The following is a 14,787-nucleotide window of genomic DNA, read 5'->3' as shown; positions in this document are numbered from 1 at the left end:
ACTCAAGCTGACACACTTTATCTCCTGCCGGGTCACCTTGGGAGGAGCTGCGTCTTGAGGTAGAAGTTTACCTGAGAAGGGAGTACAGGTATCTCATGGTATTGACTAGATCCGTTTGTCCTGGTGGCAGCTCATCCCGAAGAGGCTGAGGCACCACAATCAGCAAGGGCCGTCCTGACCTGTCCATTCCTCCTGTGGAGGGAGCATCAGAAGAAAAACATGAAGTACATTTGTCCTGCAACCTGGGAAAGCTCCCAGTCCTGATTCAAACAAACGAGCAGGTTAGCCACTCAAAATCCAAATTTCATTGACTCCAGACTTCCTTTTCTTGTGTTGCCACCCAACCCCAGCTGCTCAGCTACTGAGAAACAGCAAACAACAGTAAAAAAATAAAGGGTTGCAGCTTCAAGAACCTGTCAAGAAAGATGAGGGGCAAAAAAAGCATTTGGGTCCACTGCTTCAAGGCAAGCAGGAACTTGGAGTGAGGTCTGACAGAGCCTTTCTTCTTAACAGCCACTTTTTTCACTGGGAATAGCAAGGGACAGAAGCCTTTAAAACCACTACTCTAAAGTGCACAGTTTTAAATGAAGACCTTAGCAAGCATTTGAGGATATGGGGAAGCATACATTCTGATGGTTCCTGAACCCTTTTGAGGCCAGTTGAACAAAATGATGGCAGGCATCACAGTGAAGAAGAGCTGGGAAGGGGGAATGAGGCTTGTGAAATGTTCTTTCTAAGGGCTGGTTAGAAAGGATCTGTGGGCCAGATCCACTGGCTTCCCTTACTTGCCACAAGGCTGTGGAACAGCCAAGGGGTCTGATCCAGTTTAGTCCTGACTCACAGTTAATCCTTGTTCCCTTCTCTGAAATCACACTGAGCTTAGATGCCACTCAAATCCCCACCATATAATTAAATTGTTCACACATTGCAGTTCTAAAGTGTACACCTTAAAGTTTAAGTATACATCTCAAAACGCAGCCTGTGAATGAGACAAAACACATGCTTCCCTCAGAGAAGCAAACTTGGCTGCAGCACTTTGCCAAGTATACAGATGGCTGCAAACCTTGTTTTTGCTGCATGTTAAAGAGTGTGGAAAAGCCCAGATGCAACTATATCAATGAAGAAGTTTGCTATGCTTGCATGCTAAAGCAGAGATAATACAAGATTAAAGAGGGTAGATTTTAGCCATTGCCATATGTAAGCCATGCCTATTTACCAAACCAACACAAAATGTTTTTTAAAAATAGACTATTACAGGAAGAACCCCTGAGCTCATGCTCCATAAAATAGTTACTGCTCCATCTTGCCAGGGTTATGTTGCCTTTTGGGGTTGGGAAAAAAGCGGTAATTTCCTACTGATTGAAAAAAATCCATTTCCTACCAGTTCCTATAATTTATTTGCTCCATAACAGCAAACACACAGCACAAAGGCCTAGATCCTAAGTTGTTAGAATAAGAGAGTTCACAGAAGGAAAGTTTCTAATTCCTGCCTTCGCAGAAGAGCTACATAAAACCCTCCAAAAAGCCTAAATGGAAGCTCAACCCCCCTCCCAAACAATGAAAGAATAGAGCTTGAATCCTAAGATAATTTCACTTAAAGAAGTTCACATAGAGAAAGTTTTCCCATTCCTTCCTCCCTTCTCAAGAGGGAGCATGCACACACGCGCGCACACACACACAGGACCTCAATGAAGCCTTTGTGAGGTTGGCAGGTGGCTGCAGGTAAGAGAAAGGGACAGAAAACTTTATTTCTATGAGCTTCCATAAGTTAACTAAGGATCCCTCAAAGCCATAGTATGCATTGTTCTTTTTGGGTAGAGGGGGATATCTCCAGATACCTAGACCCTGAATGTTCCATACCCTGCAACATTTCTCCAATGAAAATAGGGACGCCCTATTCCATAATAATAATTTTCTATTTATACCCCACCCATCTGACTGGGTTGCTCCAGGCACTCTGGGCAACTTCCAACATATATAAAAACATAAAACTTCCCTATACAGTGGTACCTCAGGTTAAATACTTAATTCGTTCTGGAGGTCCGTTCTTAACCTGAAACTGTTCTTAACCTGAAGCACCACTTTAGCTAATGGGGCCTCCTGCTGTTGCCACACAATTTCTGTTCTCATCCTGAAGCAAAGTTCTTAACCCAAGGTAATATTTCTGGATTAGTGGAGTCTATAACCTGAAGTGTATGTAACCTGAAGTGTATGTAACCCGAGGTACCACTGTACAGGGCTGCCTGCAGACCACTCAGGGGTCAGATAACTCCATACCCTGCAAAATTTCTCTTCTGAAAATAGAAACATCCTAAGGAAAAGCAGGACATTCTGGGATCAAATCAGAAACTGGGACAGCTTTTGTAAATTGGGGGCTGTCCCTGGGAAATAGGGACACTTGGAAGGTCTGATGTTTGCTCAGAAATAGTGTAAGTGCTCCACTTTTGCAACTTGCAATTGCTTTGCAGATATGGAAGTTGTATCATTCATAACTGACAAAATTAAGGCTGTTTAAAAGACACTCCCCACCCACCTTTCATTGTTTTCCTTTAGGAAAATCTTGCCAAGCGAGTTACCTTTTTCTTTAAGCTACCTGTTCTTATAAACACACACCCAGATGGTGACACACTGTCATTGTAATGGAAATTCTTCCATTTCCCCTGCTGCTGTACTGTGTGCTGGGATATATTGCCCTACACCACAGATGGGGAACACATGCCACCCTCCAGATGTTGCTGGATTACAACTCCCATCATCCCTGATCTTTGGCCATGCTCGCTGGGACTGATGGGAGTTGCAGTTCAGCAACACCTAGCGGGCCAAGGGTTCTCCATCCCTGCCCTATACAAATGTAAGTTCGCCCTACAGGTCTTTTTCAAAGCACTGTTGTGTTGCACGGAGGAACACATTGCCATCACTAAGCTCATGTGCTGTGGGAAAGGGCAGCAATCAGATCCCAAAGTTCTCGTCCTTTGCTTCCTCCGAGTCTTCTGCCAATGGATGTTCTTCTATCGAAGGAAAAAGCTTTCCAACAGAGGAAGCGAAAACCTTTGGATCCAGCCCCAAAGGTCTCTACCACATCAGTTGAAAGGAAACAGCATTTCCCCCTAACCTCAGTTTAGATGGCTCTTAAAATGGATTAGATGAACGCAGGGGGAAACAGGTCAATCAAAGGTTATTAGCCACGAAAGCGAAATGGAACCTTCATGCTAGTGGAGCAGTTTAGCTCTGAAAACCAGATGCTGAGAACAGATTGGGGGGGGGGGAGAGATATTGCCTAGCACAGCCTGCTTTTGAGCTCCCAAAGGCATCTGATTGGCTGCTGCTGAACATGGGATGAATGACTAATTGCTGCTCTGGACTGTTCTGATAGGGCAGTTCTTCGGACAGCTCAAATACCCCCACACACACACTGGAAAAAGATGGTGGGGGGGTCTCTGCCCATTTCCACTGATGTACCAAGTGGCTATGCCCCGCCGCCCCCAACTCATTCAGAGTGTGTCAGAAGGAGGCCTAGGAATACAGTGGTACCTCGGGTTAAGTACTTAATTCGTTCTGGAGATTTGTTCTTAACCTGAAATCGTTCTTAACCTGAAGCACCACTTTAGCTAGTAGGGCCTCCTGCTGCCGCCACGCTGCCGGAGCACGATTTCTGTTCTCATCCTGAAGCAAAGTTCTTAACCCGAGGTACTATTTCTGGGTTAGTGGAGTCAGTAACCTGAAGCATATGTAACCTGAAGCGTATGTAACCTGAGGTACCACTGTACCTCAAATAGAGTTCTCTTTTGCTTGGAGAAGTTCTATGCAAGTATAGCAGTGCACATACAGAGTTCCTTTCAACGTCCTCTAAACATATATGGATGGCATGGTAAACAGTGTGTGAAGCTGACCCACATGGCCCCTGCCCCATGTTCTTTCTGTGCGTGGAGGGTCCTCTGATCCCCTCTTATCATCTCACTGGCATACCAAAAAGCTAAATTGGAAGAGGGAAAGGGATGAGGCAAATTCAAAGAAAATAATGGCGCTTAACCACATGTTCAGATGCACTGTTGCTTCTGATGACCAGTTTGTTAAATATAGAGGGATCCTAAAGAGTGCCACTAATATTATGCCTTTTTGAAGCAGCTCCTCCCTTTCTCCTCCCCTGTAACATTCCAGTTTTTCCCTTCCTTTCTGTCCTGCCTTTGTTTACGCTTCCCTTTAGTGACTGCCCTCAGGGAGGTCTGCCTCCCATTTTGCAAGCCACAGGCCTCTGCTAACGTGATCAGGCTCTGGTGTTATTTTGGGTCATGTCTTGTGGCTTTGGGTTAGGGAGTGGTTTTTGCAAACTGCTGTGATGTGGCATGTGAGGAGGTTTGTTTTGCTCAGACCTTGTGATGTTGAGGAAGATGGCAAAATGTGGGCGAAAGGACAGCCGGTTTGGGAAGCCTAAGGAGACTAGTTTTGCAAAGATCTTACGCACAGTCAGACACAGGCTGCAGTTTGCAATGGCTCCTTAGGTTTCCCACTCATCAGAGTACCTCCATTCCAATCCATGCTTCCCAAGCCTATGAATATTTACTTGGAAGTTAAGCAGTACTGCATTTAATGGGATTTGCTCTCATGCAGTGTGCACAGAATTCCAGACTTGGTGTTGGAATCCCATCCCAAGTTCCCAAGGTGGAAAATCCAAAGGGCACTTCCACTGTTCTGCACTCTGATTAATATGGGGCACAATCCACTGGAGAATTCTTCTGCACATGCCCCACTGAAATTAAAAGAAGCTGCATAATGGGCTCTCGCACAGCTCCTACTAATTTTAGCTAGGAGGACCAGTTGGTCGATTGTGCCCTGTGGGCCAGACTTGCTTGCCTCCCACTCTACCATTTTCAATGGCAACCAAAATCTACATCCCCAGGTGGCCTTCTCTCACCTGAATGCACCTCTGAGTTAAGGGCAGCTCTGAACCAATTTTGTACCTGTTTATGGTTTTCTCTTGGCACTAGCCTCACCCAGCATCTCTGGCACTACTTCCCCATCCCTGCGTAGTGGAGAAGGGCAGAGGAGAGACAGAGGGAGTAAACATTCCAGGGACAGAAATGCGCTCCAACAACTTGGGAGTGCACAGCCTCCAAAGGAGAAAAATGATAACAAAAGGGAAAAGCCTATCCATAGTGGCAAGCCATTTCTTAAAACAGAAAAGGTAGAAGCAGGAGGGATCTATGTGACTCGCTGCAGAGATGTCACAAGCATCATCCAACACGTGGATCCTCGCAATCCATAATTACATTTAACATGTAGATGGTGCTTTAATTGCAATAATATTTGCAACAGCCCTGTAAGACAAAGCAGTTTTATTTTACCTGTAGGACAGATGGGAGTGGGCAAGAGCTGAAAGCTGATGGCTTGTCTACCCTTACCCAGTGAATTTGTGGGATCCTTTGCAACAGCTATGACTTCCTCATGCAAAAGCAGCATTGCCTGGGGAGATGCCTCAACTGGCTTAAAACCAGCTTTTGATTGTAGCGTGAGTGGATAAGCTAACCAAACCTCAGTTTTCCCATTTATAAAATGAATATAATCCCAACGCTGTATTCCCACACTGTTGTGAATACAGAAGCATAGGGGGACAAAGTTTTCTGCACATCCTAAGGGTTACAAGAAGGACAGAACAAGGCAGTTTCAAATCCTGAAAAAATGACTCTCTGAACCCAAGACAGCCTTGCTTTGTCACTTACCTGTTAGAGCAAAGACACCCGACAGCAGAAGCGCCCAGTCTACAGCCTGCCCGAGATGAACTGCAGCACGGTGAGGGGAATTCTGTGTTTCCTCTGCGCCCTGATCAGCTGCAGTACTTAAGTCTTCCTCTCTCCCATCAGCACTTGGCTCCTTCTTCTTTGGCAATGGGATCAATGTCGCTTCTTCGGTGCTAATGGGGAGGCCCTTTTCTCCCATACAAGGCCCTTCAGTACCATCCACCCCTTGCCCTGGAGGGCTGATGCTCTGCTCCTCTCTGCCAACTGCAGGTCCGTCAGTCTCAGCAGAAGCAGCTGGATCTTCGGCATAAAGGCTCGGGCCTTCTCTGCCAATGCCCCTTCCGCTGGTGCCAATGCCACCATCGCCGACAGAAAGAGAGCACTTTTCTGCATCACCCTCTGGCTCCCTGGTGTCAACAGTACATTCTCCAGTGCTAGCAGTCAACTCACTGACACTGACAACCTCCTCTCCGGCGACAAGGCTTCGATCCCCAGGGACGCTACTTCTCTCCTGGGTGCTGCCGCAAACTGCGATGCTGACACAGTAGTCCTCGATGCTAGCTGCTTGCTCTTGGGTGATAATTACAGCTTCTGCATTCCTCGAATCCTGTTCCCTTGTACCAACAGAAATTTCCTCTTTCCTGGGCTCTTTTATATCAGTAGAAGCTGCTGCTTCTTTGCTAGCCAGATCAACCCCCTGTCTAATTCGTCCGCCGCCTCCTCTCCCGGCCCCCTTTTTCTTCCTGCGGTTTCCCTTGGAGGTGCGTTTTGGTGTGGCTGCAGCCGGAGAGTGGTTCTCATTGCTGTCCTCCTTGGAATGAGCAGGATCATGGTGGACAGTTCCTGGCACCTCAGCTTTCCCTTGTCCTGTGTCCTCAGTGGCAGCAGCAGCAGCAACAACAACATCAAAAATGGCCGCCCGTGCCTCAGTTCCAGAGGGGCTCTGGTTTTGCTCTTGTTGCCCAGGACTCAAGCTCGCCACTTCCTGAGAGGCTTCTGATGCTAGACCCAGGACTAGAGTAGGATTTTCTCTCTGCTGCTCAACCCTATCCCCCCGAGCGCTGCTTTCTCGGCTGCACCTCTCCGCCTCCTGGGTTTTACAGGCCTGGCGCAAGGCAAAGTTCTCCCCACACCCAGACTTGTGGTGGAGCCAGGCCCGATGGCGCCGGCTCCTGCTCTTATTGTGCCCCTTGCGAGTAGGCATTGTCTGGATTTGGGTACCGCAAGGCTGTGGGATCCTGGGGGCTTGGTGCAGGGTGGGGCTGACCTCCAGGAGGTGAACGTATTCCCCCTCGGACTCCCGGTTCTCGCCGCCGGAATGACGCCCGTCTCCAGGGCTCCGGGCCCCCAGGACCTCAGGAGTCAAATCCGCAGGGCACCGCTGGCCCACAATGAACCCGTCCTTGTGCACAAACTGGGGGTAGACCAGTTCCGGCCAGGGCAGGCTCAGCACCTTCTCTCCAGCAGCCAGGAGGCAACGCTCCAGGCGCCCCGCTCGGCGTTCCTTGTTGATGCCATTGAGCCACTCAACAGTGAAAAGGAAGGGGTAGGAGTCAGAGGACACAGGCAGCTCCTGGACGCCACGGCCCTCTGGGGACAGACATTTCAGCACCAGACGCGGAGAGCACTCCCGGTGAGGCACCACTTGCAGGTAGAAATCGCCAGGGCAGAGGTGCTGCCAGGGCAGCGAGCCCAGCTGCACTAGGACCTTCTCGCGGAGGCACAGTGGCCAACCCTCGTGGCAGAACACAAAGCCACTATACTGAGCCTGCAACAGTGGGAAAGAGAGGCACAGAATTATATATGCAGCACTGCCTTGGGAGAAAAGAAAATTGTGCATCAAGAAATGCTAAGTCCTGTAACAATGAATACACTGCAAATTTGTTTATTTTGCACCATCTATTTTGCTTCTGCCGACCTCGCAGAGGGGCAAAGAGCCACTCCCTGATCATGAGAAATCCTGTCCCACCCTCCTCTGGCAGCTGGCATTTCACCAGTCGAAGGATTTATAAGAATCCCTCCAGCACCTTACGGGCTAAAAACTTGGTTTCTGCACTAAAGCTGAGATTTTCATGATGCACACAGTTCCTGTTTTTGCATGGCACCATCATGGAATCCACACAACTGATGGGGAGGGGAGGGGAGAGGGAAGCCCAGTGCACGGCTTAATATTTCAAAGAGTCCTAAAGCTGAAGAAAATGTACACTCCTTCTCTAAACTGCCACCCACCCATATCTGCCAACACTCAAATGGGGGTACAAGGTAGATGTGTTTGGAACTTATTGTCTGGACCAAGGGGGATGCTGGCATTAATAAGACTCGGCCTGACTCTTGGAGCGAGCTCTAGCGCAGAAGGGGAAGCCCACCAGCTGTGGTTCTACAGGTCTGTAATGGGATTCCAGCGTCAGAACAGATTGCTTTTATACTGCCCCTGTGCTGAGCTAGATTTCCCACTCAGAGGTATACTCCGGAGGAACAGAGCCAAACCGATGCAGCAGCTCACACAGGCTTCACTCTGGATCCGAGCCAGGATGTGCTTGGCAGGAACAAGGAAGTCGAGGGTGTAGCGCAGGGCGTCGTGCTGGTACGTCCGCTCCAGCACCTCGAAGACCTGGCTCAGCAGGGTGGGGGCAGTGGCTTCGAAGGGGGGGTACAAGGCGGCCAGCGTACTCTGGACGCATTCTTCAACCGGCTCAGGTTCCTGCAAAGAGAGAGAGCATAGTGAGGGGGAAGCAGCATCCAACAGCAGCCTCCCCTGCACCTTCCCTTTCTGCCCCCTCGCCAACTCCCTGGCTCTTTAATGCCCATGCAATCACCAGGGAATCTATGCCAATTCCCAGACCATTAAATACTCCAGGACGAACTCCACCACTGCTAAATCCAACCAGTTGCGCCTGTGCCTTCTCAGCACAAACAGAATGTCCTTTGCTGTTTTGCATGACACGGGACTTGCTGCACTGCTGCCAAGGGTCCCTTGTACTTGATCTTGTCCATTTATTTATTTTTTAAAAGTACATTTTTATTTGCCTTGCTTAGCAAACTCACAGAAGAGATGCAGCGGTCGTGGCTACCTGCAGCAAGCATTGGCTGAAGCCTCACGCCAGACCACTGCCCCCTAGCGGCGAGCCAAATGGGACAGGGCAGCAAGGGAGCTGGCGGCGGCGGCGCAGCGCACAGAGATTGGCAGCGTGTAAAAAGAACAGGGGGCATAAGGGGGCAGCAGGGAAGAAAGAGTCTGGGAAGGTGCCAAAGTCTGAGAACAGAACAGCCGAGGTTCCATCTGGAATACATTAGCAGCTGTGAGCTCATTCCTTCCGCAGCTCCACCCAGCAAAGGAAATGGGGGTGGGGGGAGAGAGAGAGAGAGAGAGAGAGAGAGAGAGAGAGAGAGAGAGAGAGAGAGAGAGGCTGCGAGGGAAAGGGGCCAACAGCAAGAGGCAGCCATTGTGCCAGACCTTCCAAATGCACCTAATCACGAGTCGCAAGAACCCTTTCCGTACCACTTGCAAGTACATTGAATCAGATGCAAACCTTTTAATTCTTTTAAATTGCTTTCCTGCATTGGTTTCAGAATCCAGATCAAACGACTTAGCAAACCTATTGCAATTTATTTATTTATTTATTTTGCTTTGTTTTCAAAAATCCCAAAAACTGCAGAATCAGGTGGTGGCACGCTTGATTTACAGGGCACATGCTAGAAGCTACCCTATACCAAGCAAGGCACTGGCCTATCTAGCTGAGTATTACCTGCACTGACTGGCAGTGCCCCTCCGGGGGTTTTTGACAGAGGGTGACTCCCAGCATTACCTAGAGAGGCCAGGGACTGAAGCTGAGACCTTTGGTGTGCAAAGCAGATGCTCTTACCACTTAACTGCGACCCTTCCCCTTTGTGTAGTCCTGTACATTTACAGAGGGGTAGTCGTGTTAGTCTTCTGCGTTAGAAAACAACAGAGTCTTTTGGCACCTAGGCGACTTAATTTATTATGGCGCAAGTTTTCTTGAAGTCTATGAAAGCTTATGCCATGGACAAACTTGTAAGTTGTTAAGGTGCTAAAAGTTTCTTTCTTGGTTTTTAATTCCTTCCATGTCTGTTCGGAAGTGGAATGAAACACATGTCCAAAAAAGAAGGTATTCTGCAATCCAAATCCTCGTACCTAGAGGCAAGCTCCACTGACATAGGAACACACTGCTGGGTACTGAAATGTGAAAATTCTGGAGGGGTCCATGGAACTATACTATCAATTGAACCAGGGTGGATAAAAATCAATGATTTTTAAAAATAAAAAAATGGATTTTTTAAAATTTAAATTGGATTTTTAAAATAAAATGCTTTTGGAGGAAAAAGTATTTCTAAAGATAGTTTTCTATTTAAGTTACGTTATAGTCCAAAGGCCATCAGGAAATAAGGATTTGTTTTAAGTTTATCATGTGTGTTAAAACTCAGTCTAAGTATATATATAAAAGTTTAACCACATCAGTTAACAAACATGGATACATATGCTACAATGTTATTGTTTTAGTTAAATAAATTGTTTAAATTGTTATTAAGGAAATGATTATTTTTCTCCTTCCAATAAAGTACAGTAGAAAAGTTGCCCAAATATAAACAATTAACTAACTAAACCTCATAATAATTTCATAATAATCTGTCTATGTATTTCTAATAGTATAACCAAATCATTAATTTTTGATATAGCTGTAAAAACTACTCTGAAAATTTATTATTCCAAAAAATGAAACCTTCATCTCATTGTAAATATTAAGATTATACCAGCAGGAATGCCTTTCTGTAAAAAAGGGGGGGTTAAATCAAGTCTTACTGAATAGTGATTTAAATCGAGATTTAAATCGATTTGATTTAAATCAAATCCACCCTGAATTGAACCTTAAATAAGCAACAAAAAGCCTGTAGCAGACGGTGACCATTACAACCCTTTAGAATTGACTTATTTGTACCACTAGCTCTTGTATTTATTTCCAAAGGGGTAACAGTGTTACTCTGTCACAGCAAAAACAATTTAAGAGTCTTGTAGCACACCCAAAATGTTATGAGACATTTGTTAGGGTTGTATCCAATGTGTTAGTCATACTCAAATAGACCCATTGAAATTAATGATCTGAGTCAAATTCATTCATTTCAATGAGCCTACTCTAAATAGGACTAGGTTGGGATGCAGCCCGTCGTCTTTAAAATGCCACAAGATTTTGAGACTTTTTGTTCTTTTTATTTCCGCGTTTCTTCAAAAATGGTTTACAGACCACGCAGTTTTCTGCCCAAAACATTTTGCTGCCTGAGGTGAAGGACAAGATACAGACCCCCACCTCCTAAAATTCCTTGTACAGAAACTGACTGGACTGGCATATGAATCTTGTTTTCTGCAGTGGCAAAAGGACAATGTGCCCGAGTACATCAGGCTCCCTTAGGGAGTATGGGGAGCTGTGCAAGACACACACAGAGAATTGCCCTCAGCATCCGCTGCAGCAACCTTATTCTCCCTAACGGTAGGGCCAGATCTGCAGGGCGGCTTATAAAAACCTCACAGTGAAAAGCTCAGTACTCACATACAACTGATGAAGAAGTTGGAGTGCCTTGAAACCTATCGCAGCGTTACGTGGATACAGAGCACATCTGCAACAACAGTGAATCAGGGCTGCACTTTTAGGTTGCCTTTGTGCAAGCAACCATCTGTTGGGTGTAGCTTTCTATGGGGGGGACGGGACCAAATGCAAGAGCACATATTCATGTGTTTTGCAGAAACAGGGCTTTATTTTACATTTCTAAAAAGAAGAGGTATGCTACTGTATCTAAAAAATCAATTCTCCTAATCCCAGATATAGAAGAGGCTGCCTAAGATTACACAATGGTAGGGAAAACAGGATTTGGTGCTTTTTCTCCTTCTTTCGGTGCCAGAACGGTGATGTCACCTGCCAGAGAGGGGCCCAGGGAAGAAGAAGCACTGCGACAGCATCTGCATCTCCCCACCCTCAGCTTTCCTACTCCCCCCCCCCGACACACTCCTTTCTCCCTTGTCCCCCCCATTACAGCTGCTGCCTGCTGCATCTCCTCTCAGCTCACTGTTCTCCCCTCTCTTGCTGACTCTTCCACCAGGCAAAGGAAGAAACAATGAATCTTATTTAAGGGCGGGGGGAGAGACCAGGCTAAAGTATATAGTCCAGCTGAGCACAAGGCAAGAGATGTATGAATACATCTCCCTGGCTGTGTGCTGAGAGTGTTAGTCTTACCTGCCTTTTCACTCCACCCTGCTCTTTCTTTAAGAGCCCCCCTTGTGGAGCTAGGACTCTCCCAGAAACACACGTCTTCTGCCAGCACTCCCTATTATTTTTCTTGTGCTTCTTTGTTCTCCCACCTCTCCCCACATTCTTGCACCTGCTTACCTGCTTGGCAGGATAACTTTAATGGCACCGGAGGGCAAACTCTTCAAACGCACCTAATGTCCCACTGATGGAATACTCTGCTTTCCTCAACACCATCAGCAATTCTTCCGCCTCATATACACCATATAAAGTGGTATATATGGACAGGATGCTTTGGAAACAAGATGGGGCAATGTGTAACCCTCTATGCTTTAGCTTAGGGGTGAGTAACCTCAGGCCTGGGGGCCATTAAGCATTTCTGTCCACCCCTTGGGACTCTCTCTCACGGACACTGCTCCACCCTCTCCTGGAGAGCTTTAGGCCGACTGGACTGTGTCCTTGAACTGTGATAAGGCCTCTTACTTGCCTTAGAAACCTCTGAGCTTTGCATGACTTGAATGTGGCCTACTGCACAAAGACAAGAGTAACATCTGTTGTTTCACTCATGTTTTGCCTCTGCCTACACCCACCACTGGGCTCCCCCAGAAGGTTGCCTGGAAAAGTACATGGCCTGTGGGCTTTAAAAGTTTCCCCACTCCTGCTTTAAGCCAAACTCAATGGGCACCAAGTCTAGATCCTTCCAGCCATGTGCCAGTACCTGTCATCAGTACAGCAAACTGATCCCTGCTGAGGTAGTTGGCAAGGCCTGCTGGAGGAACTTCCACCTGCAAAACTGGATGTCAGAGAAGTGTCATCTGGCTACCCTTATCCTCTCACGTTTCACCACCACTTCTACCAAGAGATACTTCAGGAGTTCTCCTTCCATGACACATCAAGGAAGGCACCGCTGGTCACCTCTGGGGCCTGTAAGGAATGTGCCAGGAGGTAACATGCACTGGTGTGCATGTCAGGAGAAGGGATTGTGTCAGGATGATGCCCAAGAACCAGAAAGATGTGGTGGCCAACAGAGGCTCCCTGGAAAAAAGCCACATACTACTTCAGAAAGGAGTATATAAACTACAGGTAATCATAATAACGCAGTCCCATCTTTGTGGTTATCAGCAGGTGGAATAGTTTAAGCAAAACATGAATGTCTTCAGGTGCAGTATGCTCAATTTGTTGGAGATAAGCAAAAGGCATCTCCAGGGAGGAATTTTGTGCTCTCTCTTTGCAACCGCACAATAATGACCATCAGGGCTTTGGGGCCAGCTACCTGGTTGCTGGGGGAACAGTCTACCTGGCCAACTATACCCTTCAAGCTTCCACTTCCATAGGATCTTCAGTCCCACTGTAGCCTGCCTTTTCCTTTCCTGGATTGTTTGGGATCCCAGTTTCACCTCTGCTGCGTAAGTAACTTGCCAAGTCATCTGTGCCCAAAGAGTCAAAACAAAGAAAGCTTTTAAAACTAATAATTTCCTGGTGATAATAAATTTGAATCGATCTCTTAACTTTGAATCACATCCTTCTCTTTGAAGAGGTGGGTTTGTTATTGTATCATTTAACTGCCCTTGCGTCTTCTCTAGTGAGTATAATTAGCCAATCTATGAAATCACTGAGCTTAAAGGATATTCTCCATGCGTTTTTCCTCTTTGGCAGTGAGGAAGTAGTGAGGAATTTGTCTTCTGTTCTTTTGTAAAACACATCCCGCTGTATATCCATTAACATCTCTACCCCTTTCCATTCAATTTCTGTCCACTCCAGATCCTGCGTACTATTGCTGCCTTCACCCTTTGGGACAATGGTGAGGAACATCTGGCTCTCCAGTGGTGCCCTGGGCAATGCCAAAATTGGGTGCCTCTTGCCTTCCATTCTACATCACATCTGTGCCACCCCCGAGGCTCCGCACCCAGTGCAACCAAACCAGCCATGCTTCCCTAAATCCGCCTCTGAAACCAGCATCCCAAATCACCCAGCAAACTCATTGCCCTTGTGTGGTGGCGGCTTCCCAACGGAGAAATTTTCCTGCCTACTATTCAATATCATTTAACTGGGGACAGCAGGGATTGAACCTGGAATCTTTTCACTGGTGCGAGGAAGCTCACGGGCAGAGTTGTGTAGTGGTTAGAGTGCTGGACCATAGCCTGGGAGAGCAAATCCCCACTCAGCCATGAAGCTCACTTGGTGGCCTTGGGCCTGTCACTCTCTCAGCCTAACCTATCTTGCAGGGTTGTTGTGAGGAGAGAGGAAGAGCCAGGAATGCTACCTTGAGCTCTTTGGAAGGCAGGTGGGATATAAATAAAATAAACAAGCAAACAAACCTTCCAGGCACATGTGAGAGGTAGAAGCAAACTTAAGCAGAGAGATACATGTGACTCTTACCTTTGTACAGCAGGTTGCATTCCAGCCACACAGAAGTCAGGAGGTTTCCTTCTAAACACACCCAATGCACATACAAGCCTCCATTCTGGCAAGCAGCAGTTATCACTGCTCAAGGACGCATTCCAAGCAGGCCAAAGCACTGAAGAGGGCGAGTGACAAAGAGTCCCAAGGGCTTGATAAAGAGAACCAGGCGGTGGCACTCATATCCCCAAGGCCAAGGCACTACATCCTTGTTTTACATGCAGAGCCGGTGCCCTACAACCAGGACCAGCCCAAGCTGTTTTGCCACCTGAAGCAAGGCAGGACCACCCCTCATCCCCAGTCGCTGCACCCAACAAGACGGGTAACTGCTACTTACTGCAAGCACAGCAGCGAAGGCGTCCCAAGTCTCACAGCACCGTGTCAAAACGTCTAGCCAA

At 47.2% G+C, this 14,787-nt stretch overlaps 1 protein-coding gene across 3 annotated transcripts in view; it reads right to left on the bottom strand.

Moving 5' to 3' along the window:
• ARHGEF40 (Rho guanine nucleotide exchange factor 40) overlaps window positions 1–14,787 on the bottom strand; it is a 39,501-nt gene that overhangs the window by 18,704 nt on the left and 6,010 nt on the right. For all 3 annotated transcript variants that reach the window (XR_014001196.1, XM_081165267.1, XM_081165266.1), the window contains exons 2-4: window positions 8,239–8,436; window positions 5,718–7,503; window positions 72–192 (exon numbers count right to left, since the gene is read on the bottom strand). Coding sequence is in view for 2 of the 3 variants with exons in the window: in XM_081165267.1 (XP_081021393.1) it covers window positions 72–192; window positions 5,718–7,503; window positions 8,239–8,436 (2,105 nt within the window). In the remaining variant the exon portion in view is untranslated. The remainder of the gene's footprint in view (window positions 1–71; window positions 193–5,717; window positions 7,504–8,238; window positions 8,437–14,787) is intronic.

This window comes from Podarcis bocagei, assembly GCF_964188305.1.
Source record: "Podarcis bocagei genome assembly, chromosome: 13".
NCBI classification, from domain to species: domain Eukaryota; kingdom Metazoa; phylum Chordata; class Lepidosauria; order Squamata; family Lacertidae; genus Podarcis; species Podarcis bocagei.
This window is presented reverse-complemented; position numbering and strand designations above follow the sequence as displayed.